This window comes from Lampetra fluviatilis, chromosome 9, assembly GCF_964198595.1.
Source record: "Lampetra fluviatilis chromosome 9, kcLamFluv1.1, whole genome shotgun sequence".
Classification (NCBI taxonomy): domain Eukaryota; kingdom Metazoa; phylum Chordata; class Hyperoartia; order Petromyzontiformes; family Petromyzontidae; genus Lampetra; species Lampetra fluviatilis.
Window position 1 is genome coordinate 14,157,139 of NC_136283.1, and position 13,434 is coordinate 14,170,572.

General features: G+C 47.6%; 1 protein-coding gene across 6 annotated transcripts in view; it reads right to left on the reverse strand.

Moving 5' to 3' along the window:
* SHLD2 (shieldin complex subunit 2) overlaps positions 1–13,434 on the reverse strand; it is a 39,235-nt gene that overhangs the window by 25,671 nt on the left and 130 nt on the right. Inside the window, exons 1-4 of one of the 6 annotated variants that reach the window (XM_078859872.1) lie at positions 13,206–13,304; positions 12,600–12,704; positions 9,548–9,665; positions 3,182–5,532 (exon numbers count right to left, since the gene is read on the reverse strand). In XM_078859872.1, coding sequence (XP_078715998.1) covers positions 3,182–4,790 — 1,609 coding nt within the window. In that variant the 5' untranslated portion in view covers positions 4,791–5,532; positions 9,548–9,665; positions 12,600–12,704; positions 13,206–13,304. Of the gene's footprint in view, positions 1–3,181; positions 5,533–9,547; positions 9,685–12,599; positions 12,705–13,205; positions 13,305–13,434 lie in introns of those variants that run through there. The other 5 variants (XM_078859873.1, XM_078859875.1, XM_078859874.1 and 2 more) reach the window with 5 other exon arrangements.

Here is a 13,434-nt window from a genome sequence, read left to right on the forward strand (position 1 = left end):
GACATCGTGCTCAACAAACACCTCACGATACACCCAGAATATGCGTCGGAGAGATAGATAAAGATCCCCTGTATAGCCTTAACAGACTGTAGGGGCAAGTGCTGTTAGCGAGCACCTATGAAGGCCGGAACGGTACACGAGGGGGTGGGTGGCCAGCGCCACGCCCGACCACCTTTGTCTCCCCAGTGGCAATGTTTACACACCGCACCAGGTACTCATTTCAGGCTGAGTCGACCTAGAGGAGGCCCAGGATCGGTTCAGATAATCGTCACTGGTGTTGGCCGTGAGCGGGAATCGAACCCGTGTCTCCAAGATCATAGCACAGCGCGCTAACCGCTACACCACCGCTCCCCACAATAAACTGTGGGCTTAAATGGAAAAAAAATATATAATAGGTGACGTTTGGGCAATGGCTTGTCTTCATAGCAAGTAAATAATTTAGAAAAAATGTGCTATGAAGAAGGGCAATTGCTCGAACTATCACCTATTTAACAGTGTTATTGACGAGCGTGTTGGAGTTGTTGTTGTAAATCGATACAGTTTCATACAAAACGTGCCTCAAGAAGGAAGACGCCGATGAGGAGATATCTCACCTGCTGTGACATGTCCAATTGTACTTTTTTGGGGGGGAGTTTAATCATTAAAAAACACACGCAAAGAGGGGCACACACGTCGTCTCACCGGAGCCATAACCGGCTATCGATCGCGAGCACACAATCGAGCACGGTCGTCTGCGTACGGTGCGAAAGAAGTTCAACATACACACGTACAGCACACAACAATTACTTGACTGCGGCTCCAGTGTTTTTGGAAAACATTCCTCGTGTAAAACACACAAAAAAACCCACCCCCGCCAGTGCCGTGGGTGCGGTTGTTCTTGGACGGGCGTAAAATAATGGAAGGAAGGCTTGGAAACGGCGGGGTGGCGTAGCCTGGTACGGCGAGCTAGTGCCGTGCCGCACAATGCCCCCCACCCACAGTTTGTTATTCGGGGCCGTGCAAGAGTTATGCAGGGCCTCTTTGTATCTGTGGGAACGTTTACACAGTGCCCCCTCGGTGGGACAATCAACAGAAACGATAGGGGAACAAAAACGGTTAAATAACTCAAGCTGCATTTTTGACACCATTGTTGTTCACCCCAAAAAAGTTAGGTCATTTGGCTTCACACCATAATCATCAGCAGCAGCCATGGTCAATCCATCTAGTGCTGGATGAAGGCCTCCCCCCAATCCACCTGGCACCTGCACACGCGATGATTTCATCGCTCCATCTCACAGTTGGACGTATCTCGTCGGACACTCCCGTAATTATTCTTGACCAACATGCTCAGCAGTTACTGACCACCTTTTAGAAAAGCACGGAGTGCAAGAGAAAGTTTCGATTTTGTGACCGTTTCTAATGCGGCGCGGCAGCGAGATATTTACTCCCTCGTCTGGTATGGAGGAGGACGTGGGTTTGATCCCGACGCTGACGCTTGTGTATTTGGGGTTTGCATGTTCTCCCCTTGGTCACGTGGATTTTTCTTCGGGTCCCCTGTTATTTCCCCTCCATGTTTAGAATCATGCTTTGAGAGTATTTGGCTGCAATAAATATCCACATGACGATAACCAAACTTCGTTGAGCTATCATCTGTGGCCAGGTCACTTGTGAAAAAGAGCTGCATAGCTCAGTGGGCCTTACCTGGTAAAATAATGTTTTAGATTAGTTTAAATGTTCATTGCAAGTAGACTGCTTGTTATTCCTACTGCCCCCCCACCCCCACCCTGTAAACAGGAAGCAGGATTCTCACAGACAATGCTGGGCTCTTTCCAAGGCCCGGGACAGCTGTTTATCATCCTCATCTGCACACAACGTATACCGGCATTGGAGCGGCAGGGCAATGTACCGCGTGAACTATTTTCCTCATGGTTATTTTCTGCTTTGTCCCCAATTTGAATTGTGTTGTCTACCTGCGTCACGCGTCACGAGACAAAGACGTTTTCCCGCTCACAGAGAGCAGTGCCCCACCTTGGGATGGTGAGAAAACAACCCCGGAAAAATCATGTCACAAGAACTACCTTTGTGGGTCACTTCAACAGGCCTCTGTACGCACACTCGGCAGTCGGCACACACATTTGACACTGCTGCCTTTCGACATTTCTATTTTCAGATGTTTTTGTACAGCCATTGGTGACCGAGCTGCAACCATCAACTTGTTGTCCTTGAGATTCTAGTTGAATCATGGGTGGCGTCGAGGAATGTCAGTGGTGCTGCATCAGTGCACTGGCGGTGCATTGGCCCTCAGAGCCACCGACCCGCCTTGACTTATTTTCTTCTAATGGGGTGCCGTAGTGGCGAGGAGATGTTATCTCCCTCGCATGGTATGCAGGGGGTCTTGGGTTCGATTCCGACCCTGACAATGCCTGGATATTGTACATTTGGATATTGTACAATGAATATTGTATATTTGTCCATATGTTTTCTTCCTGGGTCACGTGGAATTTTCTCAGGGTTCCTACGGTTTGTCCTTCCACATATAGAAACATGCGCTTAGATGATTTGGCTGCGACTATAAATTCCCACATATGATGATATAAGCCACTTTCATGAGCGACCATGTGTGGCTCGGTCACCTCTAAAAAAAGAGCTCATCGGTTCAAGAGAACATCCGGCTGAATGAGGAATCTGCCGGTCAGCCAATGCTCCAGTCGATAGGTGTCGCAATCTATTTGATGATACGAATTTAAATATTTGGTGACCAAAGCCAAGGCTTTCAATAAAATCACCACGGAATTTTCACCCCTCATGGCCTCGTCCCCATCTCTCCCCAGTATACACTTTTTAAAATTACAACCTTGACTCCAAGGCTTCACAATAATTTCAGTTTGACATGCGGTCACATAGCACTGCGGTTCAAGCGCTCAACTCACAAGGAGATGGTTTCTGCTCAAGCCCAATCGAGGGTGCTGAGACATTGATCCTTCCAATTGTTAATAAAATTAGTATTGTTCGCTCCTATGCGAATGTCATTTCTGCAAATGGCTCAGATACGCCAGAGGAGATGAGCACCGTCTCCGTCGCTCATCTGAACAGGGAGACATGTCGACCGCATTCACGAGAAAGCCACCACCGGCCGCCGCATCGTACACCTTGGCAGTCGCCCGTCGCAACCCCCTTCCCCCCCCCCCCGCCGCCACGTTACCTGTGAGCACGACGACGTCGCCCGGCACCAGCAGGAGGGCCCAGAACGCCGCCAGTCTCCACATCACCACCTTGGCGCTCACCAACGACTGGTCCGTGGCCACCACGCCCGCCACCGGCACGGAGCAGCCCGCCAGGGCGCCCCTCTTCACTCGCACGTCTTGCACCGGCAGACAGGCCAGCATGGCCACCAGCACGTTCCGCCGCTTCGCGCCCGAGCTGCCGCTGCGGCCGTTGCCGGGACCGCCACGGCCGCCGCCACCGGTGCAGTCGGCGAGCGGGGTGGTGTGGACGGCGCGCATTTGAGGGTCGCCGCGCCGCAGCCGAGTCGCCCTCTCCTGCTGCTGCTGCTGCAGCCTCCCCAGGTCGGAGACAATCGGCGCCGGCGCCCGTGCTTCACTGTCATCGCCATCTCTTGGCCGTTCGGTTTTTGGGTCCGTGGCTGAAACCGCCTCTTCGACCCAATGGGCTTGACTTGCAAGCTCACACTCATTGATTTCAGGCAAAGGCAGCATTGGTGTTTGTGGATTTTCTGATAAAATTTCCCCTGCTCCCCCCATAGCATATTTCGTTTCAACAATAGAAGGGGGTTGGGTTAAAGGGTGGGATGCTTCCACCTCACATTTCTCATTTCCACTCAAAATTACGGAAGCATCTTTCTCATTTGCACAATTCGCCAATTTGTTATTTTCACCTCTGAGGGCTTTGCCGTGACCTCTGACCTCTTGTTCCAACTTCCTCTTCCTAACGAAGTGTTGTTTCAACCGAGCCGCCTTTCCGCCGCGCTTCTCGAGCGCCACAGGGGTCGGCGGCACGACCTGTGAGCACAGAACCCCCGATCCAAACGCTTCGAAACTTAGCTCCTCTAGGCCAAAGCTGCACGAGGTGCGCCCGAGCTCCGTGGCATCGGCACCGAGGCTGCGCTTGAACGCGACGTCGCGGCCACTGGGGCGACCGCGCCGGTGCTCCTCGCAGACGGTGCCGGCGCCACCGCCGCCGCCGGGCTCCTCGTTCCATTTTGCCAATGAAGGAGGTGACGGCAGCCGGTCCGAGGCCGACGCCGCAACCAGTGGCGGCTGCTGAGTCAGAAGGGAAGGAAAGGTTACTTGGGAATAGTCGTCGGCGGAGGACTGGCTTGCGAGGCTCCCCGAAGCCTGCAACGTCCTCGCCGTTGGATTCGTGAACCACTTGTGATGGTTGGCAGCAGCGGCGCTGCCGAAGGTCAAATCGTCGCACGGCCCGGGGAACGTGCTGTCAAAGTACTCCTGCAGAGACGGCTGCAGGTCGAAGAGTTCTTGGGAGCGGTCCATCACGCAAGGCTCGCCCTCATCCTCACAATCGCGGTCCACCCTTTGCTCGGTCGTGCCGCTTCCCGCTGTAGAGGCCGACATTGGAATCCTGCCATCACCGCGGCCACTGCCACTGGAGGTGGATTTTAGCAGGAGCTGCGAAGTGGATTTTTGCCAAGTGCACAGGAATTCCTGGAAGCCCGTTGGAGGTCTTGACGACCCCGACACGTTGTTCCTCATGTCACAACAATCGGGGTTAACGATGGGGGCACCCACGAACACGTGCACCCTCCTCACTCGGCGTGACCCGCTGGTGCTCATTTCTCGATAATTTCACACAAACACTTTACGTTGCGTTGGAAAAGGTTTGGGAGCTCTCACATTGGTGGGCCGCTCACACTACGTTTTAATATCTAAGCAAGTATCGGTAAGGAGAGATTCTCCAACGGTATTCATTTAATCTCCAGAGTTTCACACGACGTTTTGAAGATATTGATCTTTCAAGTGTAGTTTAAGCCTACGCCTTCCATGATTAGCAATTGTTATCCCTGCATTGGAATCCCATCTTGTTAAAATAATCCTTTGAAGGAACTCATTACATCCATATTGGAAGAGCGATATATACAGTGATGTGAATTTGCATGAGAGGGGAGTATCCACGAAATATATCTGGCATCGAGTATCTCAACGGTGCTATTGTTTGCAGCGGTTGCTTTATTTGTTTCGGGGTTTGCAACGGTCAGCACTGTCATATTTCATTTTGGCAGCGGATCCCCACTCTATTGTAACAGTCCACACAATTAACAATTCGCTCCCAGACTTTCAAGTGTACAATTGATCGATTGTTGTATGTAAAAAAGGGGGGAGTAAATTAAAAAGCATGAGGTATTTCTGATGTTTTTTTTTACAACGTTAAAATCCCATGCGAGTACGTTGACAATGCTGTGACGCAAACGTTCCATTTGTTGAGAGATGCAGCGGTTGTAGCGGCATTGTGGGCAGATGAGGCTGGCAGCACAAAAAGGTCCAAAGGAACCCCCCCGCTTGCCAGGTTCTGAACATCCTGCCAGGAAACAGAAACCAGTCTCAGCTTCAGTGGTGCCAACTGGAAACAAAATAATGTTTACGATAATTTTACGCGTTCAAAAGAACGAAAAATAAACCGCCGGCAAACCAGTTTCCTGACACATAATAAAAATATATATATCAGTGCTACACCTCCTTGATTACACCAAACTTGCATTTTGACCGCACCCGTCGTCCCTCGGGAGCCCACGATTAATCACGCGACATGAGTAATGACCAGAGAGCATCCATGCGATCGTAGCGGCGCAGGAGAGTGGAATGATGAGTGGAAAAAAGATGTTCCCTTGGAAACAAAACGTTGCGCTATGGTCAAGTCGACTCGTCAAATAGCTCGGAGAAATATTTGGAAACGCCCTCGTAAAGCAGCGGTGGGGAACTTTATCCCAATCGATGGCGAGATAGGACTTTCCGATACCTGTTGAGTGAAACGCTTTAACATGCACCTTCGTCACTTCTGTCACTGCAAAGGCCCAAGCACTGAGAGAATTGACTGAGCGTGTTAAAATTAGCAGCAGTATGGCCGACTGGAAAATATTTCAACTCGAGTACATGCATGTTAGTTGAACTTAGTTTAACGCATAGGCTTTCGCGACCAATATCATACATAATACAGGCTTTTTGGGTTAGATCGCATAAATATATGTGTCGCCTGATGAAGTTAGTTGTAATTACTGGCAAAACGTTGTACTCAGATTGTTAATGTTGTGGCTTGGCTCTCCAACACACCGGTGTGCTGTACTAGTGACAAATTGGCCATGATCTGTTTACGTGACAACCCTGACAAATTGGCTGTGTCGGGTGGTGCCGGGATTAACGGCACATTTATATATTTACGCGATCTAACCCAAAAACCTGTATTATGGATGATGAACTTATTTTGCACCTTACATACATAGTAGAGAACCTGATTAGCGCAAATAACTTGGTGGCTGACTATATTGTTTGCGTAACTCAAAATAATCATTCACGTCATTGTGGAGAATAGAACATTTTCCATGTTATTTAATTTTGCTGAAAACTAGGACGCCATAGCGTAAAGACAGGGTCCTCGCCCGCCTTGCTTGGAAGATCGGCAGATCACCCTTGATTCAAGCAAGCCTGACTCTAAATTTTGATTTAAAGCTTTCGTGACTGCAGGGATTCATATTCTTGGCTCTTTCGGTGAAGTCACGTAGAAGGGAAATAATAAAATAATATTAATATTAAACAATAAAAATTCTCATGACGTTTCGACTGCAACACAAGCGGGGACCACTTTTTTTCAAATTTTCTTTCTGTGGATTTCACACCTGATGATTGCTTGTGTTGCAGTCGAAACGTCGTGAGAATATGTATTGCTTAATATTTATATTATTTTATTATTTCCCTTCTACGTGACTTTACCGAAAGAACCAAAAATAAGCCTGACTCTACTCATGAGACAATGTGCGTTGAAACCGGTCCAGAGATTGCTTGTCTTGAATCTATGCTGCTGGAATTACACACTCCCAGAAATCTGTGCAGCTGATTGGCTGTGTAAGAAATGTTTATATTTTTTACGTGGTGACGGAGATATGAAATATAGCCCGCTTGTTAATGTTTTGAGTCGTTTCGAAGTAACAGACCTCTTGTGGCCGGATGAAGTGAAGTCACGGGCTGCAGGTACCTCATCCCATCAGCTAATTTCTACACATACCGATGGACCATAGTAGCATCCAGCCAGCTTACAGCGAACAATATCAATATGAGTTTTTTTTAAGTTAGATCGCGTAAATATGTGTCGTTAAACCCGCCACCAGCCGACAGCCAATTAGTAAGGTTTGTAATGTAACACAACATGCCAATGGGTTACTAGTTCAGCACACTGGTGTGTTGGAGAGTAAGCGCACAACACTTACAATTCGAGTACGACGTTTCGTCGGTAATTACAACCAAACAACCCCTGCATATTGGTCACGAAAGCCTACGTGTTAAGCCAATGTACGAACAATGTGAACACGGATTTGTTTTTTTTACATTCTATAATTTACTGTGTGGGGGAGCCAGATTAAGGAAGCCTTGAGTTTCCTGGTCCATAACTGTAGTATGTTTTGTCTACTGCAAGAACAGATCAATATCCTAAGGAGTCCAACGACAAAAGGTCCATTTTATTATGCTCTTTCCTCTATTTTATTGGGCTGCTTGAAACAATTTACGGATTATTTACTCGCCGAGCACTTATCACTGTTTGCAAAATAAACTAATTTTAAACGAGTCCATCCTGAAAATTCCACACGTGCCAATTCTTGACCCAGTTTGCCATTTTAATGAGTTATCATGAGATAACTTGCACGCACCCAGCACATACTATTTGTCCACTGCTTTGGCTAAAATCTTTTCAGAAATTACCCTTCTTTAGAACACATCTACTGGGCTTCCAATTTGCATTTTGAGGAGCTTATTCGAGCCAAACATTGTTTTGAAACAAAATAACGCTTCTTTTAAAAATGTATACCGCTAAAGTCCAGGACAATTTTCAGCCCTCTTTTAGCATCCATTGTTGAAGGCCTCCCCACGGCACGTTGGTCATGGGGAATGTATGACCATACTTCACCACTCTGGTCAGCGCGAGTTCACGAAGAAGAGTAAAGATGGATTCAGATATCACTAAATTGCCACCAATGTATACCCTCTCACTCGTAAATAGCAATGTAATATTATATTAATCCTGTATTGTACTGCCCACATTTAAAAGCTTGTTTCAAAATTGTCAGCTCGTGTCTCCTTTACAAATATATCCAACCACCGAGCAAAACAATTATTACTTATTATAAAAATATACAGCCCTTTGTCAATCCACTGCTGGATGAGGGCCTCCCCACGTCGTGTGGATCGTGGGGGTGATGTGACCATACTTCACCACGCTTGTTAGTTTAGGTTCGTGAAGGTGAAGAAGAGTATAGGCGTTGGAAGCATAGTACAGTACAACAAAGCATGTTTCTCTCCTGCTCTCTGCTGACAATGTAAGCGTACAGCAGCCTACACCACGTGTTTTATGCACGGCAGTCACCTGTCCCAGCACTATCCAGGCTCAAGCCTGCTTGGCTTCTGAGATCTGACGAGATGGGGTGGGTGCACCCCGTTTAATCTGGTCATAAGACTCATAGTGAACGATAAATGAGAATAAAAAATGTCTAATTGTAGCCACAGTGACCAGAATTACCGAAGCCGGTGACGAGTTATCGCCGGTTACTGAATTCCAGTGAGGTTCATACAGACGACAGAGCTCAACTGAACACAACTGACGCAACTTGGGAGCTGCCGATTGGAGTCTGAGGGGGTAGTGGCCGACCCTCGGCCAACGAGCATTGGGGGGCGTTCATGAACACTGCGGTGTCTGTGTTCTCCTCTACCCCCCCACCTCGTGTGACACGAGCTGATCATGGAGAGGCGTTCTCTCGCGCAAAACCCGCGGCACGTTGGATCAATTCCAAACTCCGCACAACTCAGTGGCCAAGTCCACGCAGTGCATACCACCCATGCCGATGACTCGGTCGACTGAAACTATCATTTCTAGTCCGTACTGCGTCCAACCACAGTACTGCAGGTTAAAACATTTATCCTGCTTTTCTTACACTGCCCCACTTTGTAATTCCGTCCCATCAGCTACAACCTTGCTCAATTCGAGAAACACATTACACGCCGATTCGTTGAAGCGCTCTACGTCCTGGATTTTGTTGTTTACTAAAACAAATGAAGAAACTCAAAATATTATAAAGTGCTTACGAGTGAGAACATGCAGCAGCGCTGGGCAAGGAAATGCCCCAACCCCCATCAGTCGTTCGACCAATGAGAGCGACAAACGCTGAGCCAAACAGACACTCCTCCCCCCGAGGTTCGATTATCACTATTTGTAGTCACGAATAAAACATTTTTTATCGAACTTTTTTAATATTTACAGTATAATCGTTGAGTCAGGTGGGAACCCACGGAACCAGTATAGACTCTCAGGCTCCAACTGAAAGAAACCTCACCACAGAAATGTAGACCGAGGGCATTATGAAGACCACGGAGGTCCTGGATCTCTTCTCTGAGTATGACGCAGATTGGGAGTGCAGCAGAAGCTCCTCCAACCCCATCTCCCACCGCTGCCTTGTAGGAGTAGAATGGCCTTGTGATTACAATACATAATATGAATGTTGTAATAATACATAAATATTTTTACTCATGAAATATTGTTTCCCATCTGAAATATTAGCGCTATTACCGATACCCCAATGAAGCCCCATAATATGTTGCTCATGCTAAATTAATAATGCTGCTGTCGGGAATGCATCCCCATCTTTACAACGGTATAATGACCTCTTTTAGCACTGATTCGATTAGCGCTCACTTCTCCAGGAACGCATCAAGAGCGCTAAGCGAGGTCTGCCTGTATATCTTAGCTAAAACAACTTCAAAGGTGATGTTTGTTGCTGGCTGCTTGGCGTTTTGGGCGTTTTGGTCTGTGCTCGGCAACTGTGTTTAAATAAAAATTTTCAAAGAAACATTTTGCATCGGATTCATATTATATTTAGAAACGCACTTAAAAGAGTATTTGGCTGGGATACATTTCCACAAGAGCCACTTTCTTTGGGCTATAATTTGTGGCTAGGTCGCTTCTGAAAAAAAGCTACTTAGCTTCGCGGGGCTTACCTGGTAAAATAAGTTAGTACAATTTTAGAAGTTTTGCTGGCTGGCTTGCTGGCTGGCTGACTGTCTGTCTGGCTACCCACCCCAGCACGCCACCCGTCTGGCTGGAGACCATGCGAAACACAGCACGTATAGGGGAGGGGGCGTGCAGAGAGTGGGGGGGGGGGCACCGAGGGTAAGCGCGGGTGGTGGGTGCGTGGGGGGGGGCAAGGAGGCAGGTGCGGGTGGAGGGCGACTGGGGGGCAGGCATGTGGGGGTGGGGGGCCTGAGGGCTGTCACGCGCGAGAGGTCACTCAGGGGTGGGGAGGTGGAGACGTTGGGGTTTCACCATACTTCATATGTTGAACTACTTTCTCACCGAACGTAGCCAACCTTGCTATATAATATAGTTTTTTTTTTTTGAACAAGTTTTACTGGCTGGTTGGAGGGACGATAACGTCCAAATAACGTGCTTGCCGATTGTCTGATAAAAAAAAAGTATCATGCAGTATTATTAGCTTTGAAAATCAGCATGCGGTAAAAGTTTGAAAGTTGACAGCCTGCGGCTTACATTGACAGGGTTGACAAACTTGTAGAAGTACCGCAGTTAAAACGTCGCATTTCGGCTCACAAAATTATATTAAAGGTAATGGCACACAAACACAAACAGGTCTGGCCCTGCAAACATTAAACATGTCCACAGTATAATACCCTATCACATGGGGAACCGTTAAACTGTAGTCTGTGTACTGCGCTATAAAACCGGTTAAATTCCTGGCCAAGTCTAAAACATCAGTGGCGAGTAATCTCTGAACTCGTCCTGCAGTCCCCAAACCTGCAGTGACCAGCAAAGTCTGGTCAAACAATCCTCATGACCAACTTGGAGCGGGTGGAGGACTCTCTATCCAGCAGTGGACGGAAACGGGGCTGTAACATCTCCCTTACATTATATCACATCAGTCTATAAATAATATCGCAAAGTTGCTTACTGACCAACGCGTACTAGCAAACACTGCCACTGCCGAAACAATTCTGTCAACACGTGGGGCTGGCGAGACCACGTGGCACCCACTACCGGGTTCCCCGCAGGCAAACAAGGCGGACACCACCCCCTCCTGCCATTGGCTGCGAGCACGAAACGGACAACGCCCCCTTGTCACGACCCCACCGCGCGTGGCGTTGACCCGAGCAAGAGCAGTGAAGGACGCTTGCTATTAGACAACCTCGCTAACCCATGAGTAGGGCAGATTTCATTTCACATTACATCCAGTATGTGTGTAAACTTCTCGCTATGTCTGTGGATGTTATTCACATACCAACCATGAGAATGTTCATAGAGAAAATAAGCTCTCTGCTCGGCAGTTTTGTGTTTAAATGGTCACGATATTATGATGGGGCTGGAATCAGAATGTGTATTAGTACTGAAGGAATCCGATGAGCTATATAGCTCATTTTCACAGATGTCCAGTAGAGCAGAGCTCCCCAGTTTTCGGATTTTTTGGGGATTCGAAACCGGTACCAGGGCTTTCATGTTTTAACAAATACATAGCAATAATCAAATATGAGGATGCATATTGTCTGTTGTTTTTAAATCAATTAAATTCATTATAGAACAGGGCACGGAATCTGACCTTCACAAAATGTAAAGGGAATCGGGGGTTTTCGTTTTGTCATTTTCTTTCATAGCAGGTTGATGCGAAACATGCTTCACCTGTTTTGCCAATCCACTGCTGGATGAAACCCCATCGTGCAACAATTTAGTAAAACATCTCTGATGTAACTGCATTTGATATTCTCACTCCGTTACTGTGGAATCACCAAACTCTTTGCTGGAAAACATTGGATTAAAACCTTTAGGCTGGTGATCTAAACGTTGTATGCTCATGCATGGACACAGACGTGTGTGTCTATATGGTATTATAACACCTGTGTTATGCCATAAATGTTATTGATACTGGCAAAAGGGTCCCATCGACATGTCTTTTGTGTGCTTACTATTTTCTAATCCGTTTAAATTCCTAAACAATTCCATACGATTTAAATCAACACTAGCCGCACTCGTTCCAAAATAATTAAAAGTCCAAAATAAATCAATTTGATGCGTTCATTCCCACTGGAGTGACGCATGTAACAGTTAATATTTATTTCCATGAAATGCCCCCCCCCCAACAAACTATTATACACGTGGATAGTTGCGTGTGCCCGACTGTCAAGACTCGAATACAAATCCTCGCTCATCCCAAGTGACTTTCGTGTTTAGTTTGTTGTCCTTCCACCCGCATGTCCGAATAGCGGTGGTTGGCTACGTACGGTGCGAAAGAAGTTCGACACGTAATTAACACAGCGGCACGCTCCTAGAAAGCATTTCTAAGTAGTTTTTTTTCTCTTTAAGAAAATTGGGAGCTCTGCACTTACCACTGTCGAATCTTCTTTCATTCCGCCCGCCAGCCGCGTGCAAACGAAGACCTTGTCTGATATACAGGACTGCCGCAACACAGCTCTCTTATTCAATCGAGAAACCTGGGATAAAACACAGAGTACCGACAATACTATCAGAATTCTAATAACAAAACCGAACATTTGATCAAACAAGAAACACAATACGCTGTAAAAGAAACGCAATGATTTGCTAAGACTTTGACCGCAATTGTGCAATTTAAATAAGCACACACACATCTGTGTGAGCACGTGGATTCAGCTTGCACCCATTACGCGTCGAAACAGTGCTCATGTTGACAATGCAATACAAATTATTGTTTACAAGCAAACCCCACTGTTGCTGATGGAGGCCTCCCCAGGTCGTGTGGGCTCATAAGGGGTTGTTCGGCCATACTTCACCACGCTGGTTCAGCGCGGGTTGGCGAAGGGGCTTGCTAGAACTCACAACGCGAGGCGCCAACCACTCTCATTACACTCCAGTACAGTCTCATAGTTGTTGTTTTTGTCACGAACCGTGGCGGACATTGGACTTATCATAAGGGAGGAGGGGGGGGGGTCAATGGAGTTAAACCAGTCACGCACCAGCATCACCAGCATCACCAGTTCACCATCACCCCACCATCCTCACCACCACCACCACTCGGCTTCCCCCTCACCACCACCACTCGGCTCTCCTGTACCAATATGGCCGCCACCCACCACCCCCCATTGCGCGACTCCCTCAAATCAACTTTACCCCTCACCAAGATGGCCACACAAACACCGCCGATGACGTCACATCCGCCCCATCAGCTGAGCTCAGACTGCCCCC